The 17,283-nt window shown below is 42.8% G+C and overlaps 1 protein-coding gene across 1 annotated transcript in view; it reads left to right on the forward strand.

The window, feature by feature from the left end:
• Positions 1–17,283, forward strand: part of sema4f (sema domain, immunoglobulin domain (Ig), transmembrane domain (TM) and short cytoplasmic domain, (semaphorin) 4F) — a 240,280-nt gene that overhangs the window by 154,808 nt on the left and 68,189 nt on the right. Inside the window, exon 7 of the mRNA XM_043691726.1 lies at positions 14,418–14,563. Coding sequence (XP_043547661.1) covers positions 14,418–14,563 — 146 coding nt within the window. The remainder of the gene's footprint in view (positions 1–14,417; positions 14,564–17,283) is intronic.

A 17,283-nucleotide genomic window follows, 5' to 3' on the forward strand; every position in this document is an offset into this window, starting at 1 on the left:
TGCTACTTTCTCCCCACCCCCACCCTCCTCTAGCTTATCTCTCCACGCTTCAGGCTCACTGCCTTTATTCCTGATGAAGGGCCTTTGCCGGAAATGTCGATTTCGCTGCTTCTTAGATGCTGCCTGAACTGCTGTGCTCTTCCAGCACCGTTCAGGCTCACTGCCTTTATTCCTGATGAAGGGCCTTTGCCGGAAATGTCGATTTCGCTGCTTCTTAGATGCTGCCTGAACTGCTGTGCTCTTCCAGCACCGCTAATCCAGAATCACTATACAGTGTTGAGGCCCATTTGGTAAAATGTTCATTTTTAGGTAAAGCTACTACAGTTAGCTGTAACATCCTGATACAGGGGGGGAAAGACCTAACCATATCAGAATATTGGTTTTTATCATTGTGCAGTATGCTTGCAGGGGTATTATACTTGCTGAAAAATGTGTTGCTGGAAAAGCGCAGCAGGTCAGGCAGCATCCAAGGAACAGGAGAATCGACGTTTCGGGCATAAGCCCTTCTTCAGGCTGATTCTCCTGCTCCTTGGCTGCTGCCTGACCTGCTGCGCTTTTCCAGCAACACATTTTTCAGCTCTGATCTCCAGCATCTGCAGTCCTCACTTTGTCCTAGGGGTATTATACTTGTTCAAGATTGGATTTGCTGTGATAGGGTCACACTCAAAGCATGGTCACTTGGGCACAATAATGATCAATGTTTTGATTTGCAAGCACTAGGATAGAGTCAAAACCATGCTCGCTTAACTTCATGGCTTGAAAATAGATATTGAAACATTAGCCACGTATTCAGAAAGAAAGCAAGCACGCACAGGTTCATATTAAGCCATACAAATGGCTCATTGTTTATTCTTGAACCAGCATCATTAAAAGTAGATTATCTGTACGTTATTTCTGCACAGATTGGTAGCTGGACTGCCTACATCAAAGCAGCAGCTACAAGTACTGTGATTACCTATGTTAGTTACCAGTGAGTATCTTATATTAACATAGAGATGACCTCGATTACAGCAACTGCATCGGTGGCAGCAAGCGTGCCCAGCGTGAACTCGTGACAGTTGGCCCAGTGCAGACACAGCTTCCACATTGATGAGGCAGTCCCAGCGCCTACTCATGGCTGCTGCGGCAGGGGCAGGGAGGAGTTTGGGTTCCTGCCGACATCTGCGTCCAGTGCAGATTCATAGAGGCAGTGGCAGAGGTGAGTTTAGGCCCAGTACATGACCTGGTGGCAGCGGCTGCATCAGCGAAATGGACCTGAATTGGACTCGCGGCGGCAGTGGAGTCAAGTTTGGGCTAGTGTGGTAGCCAGCAACATCGGCAATGAGGTTCAGTGAGGACTAAGTGGCAACGATGTTAGTAGAGGCAAGATACTACCGAGGAGTGGTGACTTTCATTCCAGTAGTGGCAGAATGGCGAAGTGGGCTCATGCTGGTGCAATGAAGTTGAAGGTGTGTACCTTTAAGAGAGCGTGAATGCTGTTCTGAACTGAGAGATTATAAGCACCTGTGTATATGACTAGATGGCAGTCCCAGAGTGCACTGGAAAATTGAAAATATGTAATATTTGCTTGTGATATGGATACCTGAGTTTTGGTTGCTGTTTTGACAACAATTTGAATTTAACCAATCAGTTTAAATTATACACCAGGATACTAAAACCCGATCAATTTTGAATTTATTATTTTGCCAACATCAAACCAATGAAACAATCCGATGTTAGGGATATGAAAAAAGGCAGGCATCAGACAAAGTAACTGCCATTGAGACAAATCCAAGAAATTAGGATCGCTCTCTATCAAAGATACCTTTTAATATGAAACATCTTCACAGTAAAAAGAAAGGCAACATCCCAGGTAGATCTTAAGCCAGAAGAAGGAAGACAGAGAAGATGACAGCCATTGTATGGTTTTGAAATTAACCTGATGTAATTTTAATAAGCGTTTTATTGGAACAGTATAATGTTACAGAGTTGGAGGCAGGTAATAAGCAGTTAAGAGAAAGAGGGACAGAGAGTTGTGAATAGCTGTTGTTCAATGTTCACTTCTGGAATTAAAGAATGAATTGATGTTATTTTCTTTAAATAGTGGAATTTGGGAGTTCATTGTCATGCATATTTTAACTGATTCTGAGGTGAAGTGAGCTTTTCTGGGTGTTTGCTTTAATTAGCAGAAATGTTCACCACTGTGTCATAACACTGGCCACTAGGCAACACTTAGCAAGAAGGATTGTAAAGCTGAACGCTTCGTCTGCATTTTTCTGCCTTTATATTCTGTGTTTTGGGAGAAAGTGAGGACTGCAGATGCTGGAGATCAAAGTTGAAACTTTATTGCTGGAACAGCACAGCATATTCTGTGTTTTGAGATGGCACTGGAGAGTGGTGACAATATACAGCACTTTTCACTGTATTTTATAAGAAAATACAATTGACAGTAAATCAAATCTACAACTGAAGGATCCAGGTCAGTAAGAGTTCCACAAACCCGAAGGAAGTTCCACTGATACAAGGTCAGTGCTGCAATAGGCAATCTCTAATTGATAGCAGTGGAACTTCCTTCGGGTTAGGAATGGCAGAATTCAACAGGATTCATGACTCTATTGCAGAATACATATACCTGGATATGTGGTGATGCCCTCCTACTGATAAATACCTGAGATTTGAATTTCCATGGTTCACATAAGAATGAACACTTGAGTATGACTTCCAGAAAATGCAGTCACCTTTGCAACTGTATTCTGTCATAAGTCAATGCATTTAGGATTGGAGAAAATGGATCAATAAGAAAACCTTACATATACAACAAAGTGACATTGTTGACTTCATGGAAATAGCAGTGTTGGATGTTACTCCAGTGTTGTCCTGCCTATATGAAATAAAGAACTGTGTCTCGCAAAAATGAGGTGACCATTTCAAAATAAAGTTCCAAGTTATGAAACCCATTAATTGTACCATTGTGAAAGGAGCTACCATGTTTGTGGAACTCTTACCCACTAATCATTATGTAGACTGTCATGTCCAGCATTTAGTCAGGAAGTTTAAAAGTTCAAATTCTCAATTGAAGGGATGTGGACATTTTTGACAATGACAGCATTTATTACCCATCCCTTATTATCCTTGAGATGATGATGAAGTAAGTCCTTGAACTGCTGCAGTGCATGTAGGTATACCCACAGTGCTGTTATGGAGAGAGTTCAAAAATATTGATTCAGTGACAGTGAAGCAACAACAATATATTTCCGAGTTTGGGTAGTGGTTGACTGTAAAGGGAAGTTGAAAGTGGTGGTGTCCCCATGTTTACATTGCCCAATATTTTTTAGTTGGTCGCAACACCCCAGTGCAATACTGAAGAAACATCACACTGTTTGAGGTGCCATCTTTCAGATGAAATGTTAAGTCAAATCACATTTTAAAAATCCTGTGCCCTCTTTGATGGACAGCTTTTACTGAATATAATATGTTCTTAAAATTGTGTTTGACATTAAGGCGTTCCAATGCATACTTCGGTCAACTGAATTGAGGTGAGTTAAAGCATTACTTTATGGTGTACCCATTTCTTGGTTTATTGATATTGTACTTTCATGGCAGCTGATGAGAACAAAATAGGCTGCAGAGTGAAAACAACTCTTAAGATAGCAAGAGAATAGCTCTTTTAGTTTGTTTGATCTTATTGCTCCACAGTAAAGGTTACAAAACCTTAAGACATAAGTGCAGAAATACACCAGTCAGCACACCACATTTGCTTCATCATTCATGGCTGATTTCATAATCCTCAAATCTACTTGGCTGCCTTGATTCCTTTAGTCTATCTCAGCCTTGAATATACTTAATGACCCAGCCTAATTACCAAAGTCGGATTTAAGTCAATGTACCCACAACATTAACCTGGGCTCTGGGTTACTAGTCCAGTGACATTGCCACTACACCAATACCTCACCAAATCATTCATGGTACTGCAATTTTTCTCGGAACTTTTCAAACGAGGTGGAAAGGAAGGGTTGACTCCGAGTCTAAAGAGGGATAACAGGCGATATGGTGGCTCAGTGACACCTCACAGTGCCTGGGACTCGCATTCAGTTCCGGTCTTGAGTGACTGTGTGGAGTTTGCACATTCTCCCCATATCTATGTGGATTTCTACTGAGTGCTCTGGTTTCCTCCCACAGTCCAAAGATGTGTAGGTTAGGTGGATTGGTAATGGTAAGCCGTATCTAGTGATTTGAGATATGCAGGCTAGGTGCATTAGTCATGGTAAATGTGGGGTTAGGTGGATAGGGAAGGGAGGGGATCTGGGTCTGGGTGAGATGCCCTTTGAAGAGTTGGTGTAGACTTGATGAGTCAAACTACCTTTTTCTGCACTAATTCTATTCTGTGATATAGACATGTTAAACAAGTGGGCAACAATTTAGTCAATGGAATATAATGCGGCAAAATATGAGGTCATGTACTTTGGCAGGAAGAAGAGGAGCTAAATACTATTTAAGGCTGCAGAAAATTGTAGAGCAGAGGGATTTGTGAGTCCATATGTGTGCATCACAAAGACTAGCATCAAGTTCAGCAAGTAATAGGGAAGGCAAATGAACTGTTGCTTTACGTTTTGCAGGAAGTGAAATATAAAAATAGGGAGATCTTGCCTGAAACACAGTGCAAAGTTTATCTAAGGCAAGATATACTGGGATTGGAGACAGTTCAGAGAAAGTTCACTAGGTTGTTTCTGGGGTTGGAGAAATAGCCTTATGCTGACAGGTTGAATACTTTGAGCTTGGACTTTCAAAGAATGACAGGTGACCCTATTGAAACCTGCAAACCTGTAGAGAATATAATCAAAATACTGCAGATAATGGATGAAATACCACTCCAGAGGTTGGTATCCCATCACCAAATCACTCTTTACTTTAGACATGAATAGTCCTTGACTATAGTACTGTGTTATACCCATTCAGACACCAGAGTGTCAGTAGCCTTTCTATGTGAGCCAGGGCTCCTTATTTGGGCCTTGCAGAATCGCAGAACTGCTTCCTACCCAACATGCAAAGTGGCCTTTGCTCCTCTGATAGTCCTTAGACCTTTCTGGTAGACATTAATTAGAACTTCGTGTGGACAGCCATTTTATAATTGAAAAATGTTAAGCCAATTGAGGTGAATCTCTTGCAACCAATTTCTCCCCCTTAAGCTTCGGCCTGAGATCAATGATAACCGAACCAGTTGTCTTTCATAAGAGACCGGAACTGAAGTTGTATTCTTAATATGTAAAGTTCGTTCAGCTTTGCTGAGGTCTTGTGCGAATTTAAGGACTGGGGTCCAGAGCGAATTTTACTAAAATCTGTTTCTACGATCATTGATAGGGCTGTCGATCAACAACTATTACAACTGGATGACTATTTAACCAGGTCTTTATATTGATTGGTTCTGATTTGGATGTTGCTGAGCAATTTAGGTATTCTAAGCCAGGGCATGTACTCTCTTGGACATCTTCCTGGATACTGGCCTGTGAGTTCTCTTACTCAATTTAAATCTAGTAGGATTCTTTTGCTGTCTCGAGTCCATATGCTGGCAACAGCTACAATGGTTTGCCAGCTAGGATCCTGAAGAAAACTTTTAGTGTTTGGCTGAAACTTGGCTTGTTTGGGGGTTTTGTTGTTGGTAATGGGCTACTGGCTTCTGTTCAGTTGTTTCAATAGTGACACAAGTAAAGTACAATCCTAAAGAAACTCACTTGCAACAGTTATTTTTGAGGTAGGGTAAATATTTTCTTACATCATGCCTTTGTTTGGGAAGCTTGACTCATTCAACCCTACCATTTGAGGATTAGGTTGAAGAAAGAATGTAGAAAGAATCTGTTATTTTTCCAGCAAACGACATTGTGCCAACCTAGAGTCACTCTAATCAGGATAACACCTGAATGAGGCTGTGCAATTGCTTGCACTCAAGTGATATTCTCCAAGCTAAGTCAGACTGGCGAAGGTGTCTGCTTTCATCGGAATAACTTATATACTTGACTTGCCACATTATCCAAAGATAAAGCCAGCTGTAGCGCATGTTTGAAATCTAGTTGAGCTTCAGCTAGTAGGCATTTTTGCATAGTTATATCATTAATCCCACATATCAGATGGTGTCTAAGCATCCCATTAAGAATTAAACAAAATTTGCAGGCTTCTGCCAGTTTTCTAACCTAGTCAGATTTCCCGGTTCTCGAATTGCCCAGTAAAAGCAATAGCATCTCAGAATTAGAGGAGGTGAGGCCGTAATATTCCTTAACTATTTCAGTTAATCCTTGCAAGATTTTAGTATCTGGTGCTTCAGGGAAATTCAGCCTCATAATGACAGAAAAAGCTGCAGCTCCACAGGCTGTCAGGTGAACTTCATCTGGCACAATGTCGTTTGCTGAAAAAAATAACAGATTCTTTCCACATACGCAGCCCAGTCCTCAATCGTAGGGTTGAATGAGTCAAGCTTCCCAAACAAAGACATGATGTAAGAAAATACTTACCCTACCTCAAAAACGACTGTTGCAAGTGAGTTTCTTCAGGATTGAGCTTTACTCTTGTCACATTTTGAAATAACTCTACAGAGGCCAGTATCCTGTTACCAAGTCACCTTTTATTTACACATGAACAGTTCTTGATTTGTAGTACTGCCTCATACTGAGGCAGGCACCAGAGTGGCACTGAAGTTTATATATTAGCCATGGTTTCCTGATTGGACCAGATTAACAGCCCCAATCAAGGAATATATATTCTATGAAATCCAGTAGCTGACCTTGTTACAATTACGATGCTAGAAGTCTGAAATGTAAAATGAAATTACTGGAGAAACTCAGCAGGTCTGGCAGCATCTGTGCAGAGAAAAACAGTCAGCATATCGAGTCCAATGTGACTTCAGAACTAGACAAGGTTGAAAAGTTTCTGTTTGTTTTGCTGGAAATAGGGTGGGAGAGGGAGCAAGTGAACAGATAGTGAGGGTGCTCAGCGCCAAAGTCAGAGGAGTTGCTGATGACAGTGAAGGAAGGTGAAATGAAGGTGTGAAAAGGAAAAAAGTCAAGAAGACATGGATGTGTATGTGTGTGTGTGTGTGCGCGCGTGTGCGCAAAAGGAGAGAGAGAAAAAACAAGATAAAGTGAGGTGGAGAGGGTGATTGGAGGATATAAGAAGAGTTGAGCATATGATCTGAAGTTGTGGAATTCAGTTCCACTTGTTTCACCTCCCCCTCTGCTGGCAACATAACTCAATTTTCAAACCCTCAGGTTATTCAGGGACTGGAGATGTATAAAATTATGTGGGGCATGGACAGGAACGTTTCCCCTTGGTGGAGGGATGGATTACCAGGGAGCATGGATTAAGGTAAGGGGCAAAGGTTCAGCGAGGATGTGAGGAAACAGTTTTTCACCCAGAAGGTGGAATTCACTGCATGTAAAGGTGGTAGAGGCAGGACCTCCATCACATTGAGATGTGCACTTGCAGTTCCAAGGCATACAATGGGCCAAGTGCTCAAAAATGAGATTAGAATAGTTAGGTGGTTGTTTCTGAACTGGTTCAGATTCAATGTACTGAAGGTCATAGAGTCATAGAGATGTACAGCATGGAAATAGGCCCTTAGGTCCAACCCGTCCATGCCGACCAGATATCCCAACCCAATCTAGTCCCACCTGCCAGCATCCGGCCCATATCCCTCCAAACCCTTCCTATTCATATACTCATCCAGATGCCTCTTAAATGTTGCAATTGTACCAGCCTCCACCACATCCTCTGGCAGCTCATTCCATACACGTACCACCCTCTGCGTGAAAAAGTTGCCCCTTAGGTCTCTTTTATATCTTTCCCCTCACCCTAAACCTATGCCCTCTAGTGCTAGATTCCCCGACCCCAGGGAAAAGACTTTGCCTATTTATCCTATCCATGCCCTTTTCTATTTTGTGGATATCTGTGAAGCTATGATTATTGACAAGGTGAGTGCTGAGAGGGTGTTTTCGAAGTCCAGGACCAGAGGACAAAATCTCAGAATAAGGAGTTGTTCATGTAAAACAGAGAAGAACTTTTTTTTCTCTGAGGGTTTTTTGAATCTGTGGAATTCTTTACCACAGAGGATCATTAAGGCAGGGTCATTAAGTATTCTCAAGAGATAGATTTTTAAACATCAGTTAGGGAACTAAGCATTACAGGGATATGGCAGGAAAGTAGAATTTGGGCCAACATTCTATTTGCCTTCCTTATTATCCGGTGAACTTAAATTCTGGCTTTTCCTGAGTTTTGTATGGCACCCCCACATTCCTCTCTAGTCAATGTCAACCCCAAGGATGTTGAAATTGGAGAATTCAACAATGATAATGCCATTGAATGTCAACACAGCTCTCTTGTGTTGGAGACGGTCATTGCTTGGCACATGTTTGACATGAACGTTTGCCCAAGCATTTGCGCATATGTTGTTTCAGTATCTGAGGAATTGCAAATGGTGCTAAACATCAGCAAACATTTTCATGTCTGACCTCATGATAGAGGGAAGGTCATTGATGAAGCAGCTGAAGATGGTACCCTGAGGAACTGCGTCAGAAATATCCTGAAATTGACATGACTGACCTCTAGCCACCACAACCACCACCTTATGGGTCAGGTATGACTGCAACCAGAAAGGAATTTTTCCCGTGATACCCACTGACTTCAATTTTGTTCTTGGTTCTTGATGTCACACTCAGTCAAGTGCAGCCTTCATGTCAAGGATAGTAACCTTCATCACTTTATCTCCTCGATCACCATCCTGCTCACCTCCCACTCACTGTCCTTCTTGTCAACTTTCTCACTGTCTTCCTCCCAACTCTCAAGCTGTCACTGCCTCACCCATCTTCACACTTGCTGTACCCCTTCCTGAGTGGTGGTAGGTCAGCCCACAAGCTGGGTAGCAAGTGGAGCAGTGAGTTAAATGGAGATTGGGGCAATGAGTTGCAGGCAGCAGGTGATACAGAAGAATCAAAATGCAAGTGGGAGGCAGCAGGTGTACAGTGGTGACGGAAACAGCAACAACTCCTTTCTTTGTGCGATGGTAGAAGAGAGTGTTTTAAAACTGAAGTGTTGCTAGATTGAGAGCATTAAGCGTGGGATGATGAGAGAATGAGTTGTGTTTGAGTACAGGTAGTAGAATTTTGGATGAAATAAAATATCAAATACACTTTCAGCAACCAATGTGCTGAAGCATGGACAGGTATGCATTTTATTGTGAAGATTAGAATTTGATGGTTTAGCTTGGTTACCTTGGAATAAAAGAATTGTACAAACTGTCTGTTTAATTTAGCTGCATTTTTAATTGTGGAGTTAAATAGGAAAATAACTCATTTAAAAATAAGAATTGTTGTAAGTCTTTTTTCCGCAGTTGTTGTAAGCTGTGACATTTAATTAATAAATTAGAGACCCATTAAGAATAATAGGGTGGTTACGGTAGGGTATTTTAACTTTCCAAACATAGACTGGGACTGCCATAGTGTTTAGGGTTTAGATGGAGAGGAATTTGTTAAGTGTGTACAAAAAGTTTTCTGATTCAGTATGTGGATGTACCTACTAGAGAAGGTGCAAAACTTGACCTACTCTTAGGAAATAAGGCGGGGCAGGTGACAGATGTGTCAGTGGGGGAGCACTTTGGGGCCAGCGACCATAATTCTATTAATTTTAAAATAGTGATGGAAAAGGATAGACCAGGTATAAAAATTAAAGTTCTAAATTGGAGGAAGGTTGATTTTGACGGTATTAGGCAAGAACTTTCAAAAGCTGATTGGGGGCAGATGTTTGCAGGTAAAGGGATGGCTGGAAAATGGGAAGCCTTCAGAAAGTATAATTCTGTTCGGGTGAAAGAAAAGGCTGCTATGTACAGGGAATGCTGGATGACTAAAGAAATTGAGGGTATGGTTAAGAAAAAGAAGGAAGCATATGTCAGGTATAGATGAGATAGATTGAATGAATCTTTAGAAGAGCATAAAGGCAGCAGGAGTATACTTAAGAGAGAAATCAGGAGGGCAAAACGGGGACATGAGATAGCTTTGGCAAATAGAGTTGAGGAGGATCTAAAGGGTTTTTACAAATACATTAAGGACAAAAGGGTAATTAGGGAGAGAATTGGGCCCCTCAAAGATCAGCAAGGCGGCCTTTGTGTGGAGCCACAGGAGATCGGGCAGGTACTAAACAGGTATTTACTGTGGAAAAGGATATGGAAGATATAGAATGTAGGAAATTAGATGGTGACATCTTGAAATATGTCCATATTACAGAGGAGGAAGTGTTGGATGTCATGAAACGCATAAAAGTGGATAAATCCCCAGGACCTGATCAGGTGTACCGTAGAACTCTGTGGGAAGCTCTGGAAGTGATTGCTGGGCCTCTTGTTGAGATATTTGTATCATCGATAGTCACAGGTGAGGTGCCAGAAGACTGGAGGTTGGCTAACATGGTGCCACTGTTTAAGAAAGGTGGTAAGGACAAGGCAGGGAACTATAGACCAGTGAGCCTGACGTCAGTGGTGGATTGTTGCAGGGAATCCTGAGGGACAGGATGTACATGTATTTGGAAAGGCAAGGACTGATTAGGGATAGTCAACATAGTCAACATTTGTGAAACCATGTCTCACAAACTTGATTGAGTTTTTTGAAGAAGTAACAAAAAGGATTGATAAGGGCAGAGCGGTAAATGTGATCTCTATGGACTTCAGTAAGGCGTTCGACAAAGTTCCCCATGGGGACTGGTTAGCAAGGTTAGATTTCCTGGAATACAGGGAGAACTAGCCATTTGGATACAGAACTGGCTCAAAGGTAGAAGACAGAGGGTGGTGATGGAGGGTTGTTTTTCAGACTTGAAGGCCTGTGACCTGTGGTGTGCTACAAGGATCAGTGCTGGGTCCTCTGCTTTTTGTCATTTATATAAATGATTTGGATGCGAGCATAAGTGGTATAATTAGTAAGTTTGCTGATGGCACCAAAATTGGAGGTGTAGTGGACAGCGAAGAAGGTTACCTCAGATTACAACGGGATCTGGATCAGATGGGCCAATGGGCTGAGAAGTGGCAGATGGAGTTTAATTTAGATAAATGCGAGGTGCTGCATTTTGGGAAAGCAAATCTTAGCAGGACTTATACACTTAATGGTAAGGTCCTAGGGAGTGTTGCTGATCAAAGAGACCTTGGAGTGCAGGTTCATAGCTCCTTGAAAGTGGAGATGCAGGTGAAGAAGGCGTTTGGTATGCTTTCCTTTATTGATCAGCGTATTGAGTACAGGAATTGGGAGGTCATGTTGCGGCTGTACAGGACATTGGTTAAGCCACTGATGGAATATTGCATGCAGTTCTGGCCTCCTTCCTATCAGAAGGATGATGTGGAACCTCAAAATGTTCAAAAAAGACTTAGAAGGATGTTGCCAGTGTTGGAAGATTTGAGCTATAGGGAGAGGTTGAACAGGCTGGGGCTGTTTTCCCTGGAGCTTGGGAGTCTGAGGGGTGACCTTATAGAGGTTTATAAAATCATGAGGGGCATGGATAGGATAAATAAACAAAGTCTTTTCCCTGGGGTTAGGGAGTCCAGAACTAGAGGGCATAGGTTTAGGGTGAAAGGGAAAAGATATGAAAGAGATCTAAGGGGCAACATTTTCACTCAGAGAGTGGTATGTTATGGAATGAGCTGCCAGAGGATGTGGTGGAGGCTGGTACTATTGCAACATTTAAAAGGTATTTGGATGGTTTTATGAATAGGAAGGGTGCTGGAAGGTGGGACTAGATTGGGTTGGGATATCTGGTTGGAATGGATGAGTTGGACCGAATGGTCTGTGTCCGTGCTGTACATTTCTATGAATCTATGACTTTTATAAACCACCCTGTGTCTTTTGCAAATCAGTGGGAGCATCTGGAAAATGTAAACCAAGTACAAGTGTTCAGCACAAGAAACATCTCAGCAGATCCTAAGAACAGAGACCACAGAATTGCTTTCCCAGTTTTCCCTTTGTCCAGAACACAATTCCCCCCACCCCATGTCTGTGTTTAAGAGGAAGTTTATAAGGGAGCTGAGGTTTTATTTAGTAGCTGTATACCAATGGTTCATTATCGTTTGCTGTTGCGAGAATCTATTTTTTTTTATTAATGGGATGTGAGTGTTTCTGGTTAGGCCAGCATTTATTGCCCATCCCTAATTGCCCAGAAGGCCGTTTAGGGGCAACCACATTGCTGTAGATCTGGAGTCACATGTAGGCCAGACCAGGTAAGGAAGGCTGTTTCCTTCCCAAAGGACAGTATTGGTCTTTATAAATAGTAATTCTTGTTAAAAGTACAGAAACTTCATCAATGCTGCCTGTCAGCTTGGCACTAAGAAGGTGGTTTGTGCCGGGAACATTGGGGCATGATTTCCAGCATGTTTCCTCCGTGAGGTGTGTCAAGGCGTAGAGAGGCAGCTGAAGGAATGGTGTGAATATTTGAGACAAAGAAATCCAGTAGTCTGCACTGTTTGGAGGTGAAGGTAAGCTGGAATGCGGGATGTAACTTCAGGAGAAGAGGGAAGGGTGCTTGAGGCAAGGATGGAAGCTGGTTTCATTACCGAAACATTTCTTTCTGTTGTGAAGTTTCACTTTCTGGATTTGTGGAAATTGATGAAGCATTCTGCTTCCCTGGGCACAGTGGCTCAGTAGTTTACAAATGAGAGTTGTTTACAAATGAGAGGGACCGTATGTTGAAGAGGAGAGTATGTAACGGACTGGTAAGCTAGAGGAGATACTTGTTAGGAAGGAAGATGTGTTGGGCATTTTGAAAAACTTGAGGATAGACATGTCCCCCGGGCCTGACGGGATATATCCTAGGATTATGTGGGAAGCAAGATGCCCCTCACGTCTTTTTAAATTCTCTTTCCTCTCACCTTCAAAATGTATCCTCTAGTCTTGAAATCCCCCATCCTGAGAAAAAGGCCACTATTATTAACTCTATCTATACCCCTCATTAAGGTCGCCTCTCAACCTGCTGTGCTCCCAGCTTAACCAGCTTCCCTTTAGAAGTCAAAACTTGCTTACCTGACAACATCCTGGTAAATCTCTTCTGAACCCTCTCCAGTTTACGAACATCCTGCCTATAGCAGGGCGACTAGAACTCCATACAAAACTCCAGACGAGGCCTCACCAATGTCCTGTACAACCTCAACATGAGGTCCCAACTCCTACACTCAAAGGACTGAGCAGTTGAGGCTAGCATGCCAAACACCTTTTTAACCATCCTGTCTACATGTGATGTGAACGTCCAAGATTATACACCTGAACCCCGAGGTCCCTCTGTTCCACAACACTACCCAAGGCACTGTCATTAATTGAATAAGCCCTATGCAGGATACAGGGTTAATGGTAGGGTTCTTAGTAAGGTGGAGGGGCAGAGGGATCTTGGGGTCTATGTTCATAGGTCTTTGAATGTTGCCACTCAGGTGGATAGAGCTTGTAAGAAGGCCTATGTGTATTAGCATTCATGAGCAGAGGGATTGAATTCAAGAGTCGTGAAGTGATGTTGCAGCTGTACAGGACTTTGGTTAGGCCACATTTGGAGTACTGTGTGCAGTTCTGGTCGCCTCACTTTAGGAAAGATGTGGAAGCTTTGGAGAGGGTGCAGAGGAGATTTACCAGGATGTTGCCTGGAATGGAGAATAGGTCATACGAGGATAGGTTGAGAGTGCTAGGCCTTTTCTCATTGGAACGGCAAAGGATGAGGGGTGACTTGGTAGAGGTTTATAAGATGATCAGGGGAATTGATAGAGTAGATAGTCAGAGACTTTTTCTCTGGGTGCAACAGAGTGTTACAAGGGCACATAAATTTAAGGTGGAGGGTAGAAGGTATAGGGAGGATGTCAGGGGTAGGTTCTTTACCCAGAGAGTGGTGGGGGCATGGAATGTGCTGCCTGTGGGAGTGGCAGAGTCAGAATCATTGGTGACCTTTATGCGGCAATCGGATAGGTACATGGATAGGTGCTTAAGCTTGGACAAATGTTCGGCATAACATCGTGGGCCGAAGGGCCTGTTCTGTGCTGTACTGTTCTATGTTCTATGTTCTATGGTTAGCAATTTTGCCTCACAGCACCAGGGACCTGGGTTTGATTCCTGCCTCAGGCGACTCTCTGTGTGGAGTTTGCACGTTCTCCCCGTGTCTGCGTGGGTTTCCTCCAGGTGCTCTGGCTTCCTACCACAGTCCAAAGATGTGCAGGTCAGGTGAATTGGTCATGCTAAATTGCCCATCGTGTGAGGTGCATTAGTCAGAGGGACATAGGTCTGGGTGGGTTACTCATCGGAGGGTCGGTGTGGACTTGTTGGGCCGAAGGGCCTGTTTTCACACTGTAGGGAATCTAATCTAATCTCATCTGTGTACACTCAGTAAATGTTGAACTAGTATGTAGTTACTTACGCTGTCAGTTAATGATCAAATGCCATCTCTCTCCTCAGACCCAGAGTTTGTGGGATCAACATTTATCAGAGCAGACAGTGGCACCGGTGATGATGACAAGCTATACTTCTTCTTCAGCGAGACTGCCCGAGAATTTGAATACTACAAAGTGGTGCGTGTTCCGAGAGTGGCTCGTGTTTGCAAGGTATGCACTGCCTGGCCCTCCATCCCCAAAAGGGTTATGTGATAAAAGGACAACATCACCAAGATCAACAAGACTTTTCCACTAACATCAAATCTTACCATCCCTCGTCACTTTTCTTATTCTGTGCTTTCTTTTAGAATGTATTTTTCTTAATCCTTTGGGATATGTGCGTCATTGGCAAGGTCTTCGTAGTCAAGCTTAGAGTAGTGCTGGAAAAGCACAGCAGGCCAGGCAGCATCCGAGGAACAGGAAAACCAATGTCTCAGGCAAAAGCCCTTCATTAGGAATGAGACCCTCAGCCTGCTGTGCTTTTCCAGCAATATTCTAATTTTGACTCTGAACAGTATCTGCAGTACCCACTAAGGCCTTTGTAGTTACCTATCCTTTAAAGTACCCTTGAGAAAGTACTGTTGAACAGCTTTCTTCAACCACTGCAATCCATGGACTGCACCAGCATCCAAATATAGAGAGGGTCATAAGCAAGGGATCAAATTTGCCCAGCAATTACGATGTTCTTAGAAAGTGTGTGGACTCCAGGGAGTCTGAGCAAACTGACCACGCTACCATAGTACAAGGAGCCATTCAAATGCAAGAGATAAAAGCCGTGTAGTAATGGTAGGGGGCAGTATAATTAGGGGTACAGATATTTTCCCCTACAACCATGAGCATTAGTTCTGAAGGCTGTGTTGCCTGCCCATTGCCAAAGTTAAGGGCATCGAATGAGCACTTGAAGTGTCATGAAAGTCAAGGTCATGTGTGGAAAAGTGTAAGTAGAGCGTTTTTCTTTGGTGGCAAAAACTGATGGGTGAAAGGGCTTCTTCTGTACTGTATGATTCTATGTTTCTATGAAGATCATGGAGAAAATTTACTGTTGAAACTATTGGAAGCATGGTTAGGCAGTTTGCAGATGCCACCAAAATTGGTGGTACAATGGATAGTGAAGAAAGTTATCTAAGATTATAAAGAGATCTTGATCAATTGGGTCAATGGGCTGAGAAGTGGTAGATGGAGTTTAATTTGGATAAATGCGAGGTATGAATTTTGGTAAGCAAACAAGGACAGGATTTATACAATTAAAAGTAGAGCCCTTGGTGGTGTTGGAGAACAGAGACTTGGAGGTTCAGGTATATAATTCGAAGTTTGAGCCACATGTAGACAGGGCAATTAAGAAGTCATTTAGCACACTTGCCGTCATTGCTCAGACCTTTGAGTATAGGAATTGGATCATCGTGTTGAGGTTGTACAGGACATTGGTGAGGCCTCATCTGGAGTACACTTTACATAATTCTGGTCACCCTGCTATAGAGTCAGAGAGAGGTACAGCATGGAAACAGACCCTTTGGTCCAACTTGTCCATGCCAACCAGATATCCTAAATTAATCTAGTCCCAGTTGCCAGCACTTGGCCCATATCCCACTAAACCCTTCCTATTCATTTACCCACCAGATGACTTTTAAATGTTGTAATTGTACCAGCCTCCACCACCTCATCTGGCAGCTCATTCCATACACACACCACCCTCTGTGTGTAAAAGTTGCCCCGCAGGTCCCTCTTAAATCTTACCCCTCTCACCCTAAACCTATGCCCTCTAGTTCTGGACTCCCCCACCCCAGGGAAAAGACCTGGATTATTTATGCTCTTCATGCCCCTCATGATTTTGTAAACCTCTATAAGGTCACCCCTCAGCCTCTGACGCTCCAGGGAAGACAGCCCTAGCCTATTGAGCCTCTCCCTGCCGCTCAAATCTTCCAACCCCAACAAACTCCTTCTCAATCTTTTCCGAACCCTTTCACAACATCATTCCTATAGCAGGGAGACCAGAATTGCACACATAATTCCAAAAGTGGTCTAACCAATGTCCTGTATAGCCACGTTATTAAGTACGAGAGGATTCAGAAGAGATTTACCATGATGTCTCTGGGACTGAAGGGTTTGAATTATAAGGATAGGCTGGCACATTTTTTCACTGGAGCGTAGGAGTTCAAGAGGTTAGCTTACAGTCGTTTATACAATCATGAGGGGCATAGATAAGGTTAATAGTAAGGGTCTTTTCCTTAGGGTGGGGGAGTTCAATACTAGGGGCATATTTTTAAGCTGCAAGGAGAAAGATTTAAAAAGGACATGAGGGGTAACTGTTTTACACAGAATGGTTTGTGTTCGGAATGAACTGCAAGAGGAAGTGGTGGATGTGGGTACAGTTACAATGTTTAAAATACATTTGGATAAGTGCATAAGTACAAAAGGTTTAGGGGGATATGGGCTAAACTCAGGCAAGAAGACTAGTTTGGTTTGAGAACATGGTCAGCATGGACTTTATAAAAAATCTTAAAGTAAGGGAACACTTTGGAAGCAGCGATCATAATATGATAGAATTCAGTCTGCAGTTTGAAAGAGAGAAGGCAAAATCGGATGTAATGGTGTTACAGTTAAATAAAGGTAATTACGAGGGAATGAGAGAGGAACTGACAAAAATAGACCGGAAGCAGAGCCTAGCAGGGAAGACAGTAGAGCAAAAATGGCAGGAGTTTGTGGGTATAATTGAGGACACTGTACAGAGGTTCATCCCCAAGAAAAGAAAGATTATCCGGGGAGGGATTAGACAGCCATGGCTGACAAAGGAAGTCAGGAAATCTATCAAAGAAAAAGAGAGATCCTATAAAGTGGCCAAGAGCACTGGGAAATCAGAAGATTGGGAAGGCTACAAAAACAGAGGATAACAA

This window comes from Chiloscyllium plagiosum, chromosome 1, assembly GCF_004010195.1.
Source record: "Chiloscyllium plagiosum isolate BGI_BamShark_2017 chromosome 1, ASM401019v2, whole genome shotgun sequence".
In the NCBI taxonomy this organism is placed as follows: domain Eukaryota; kingdom Metazoa; phylum Chordata; class Chondrichthyes; order Orectolobiformes; family Hemiscylliidae; genus Chiloscyllium; species Chiloscyllium plagiosum.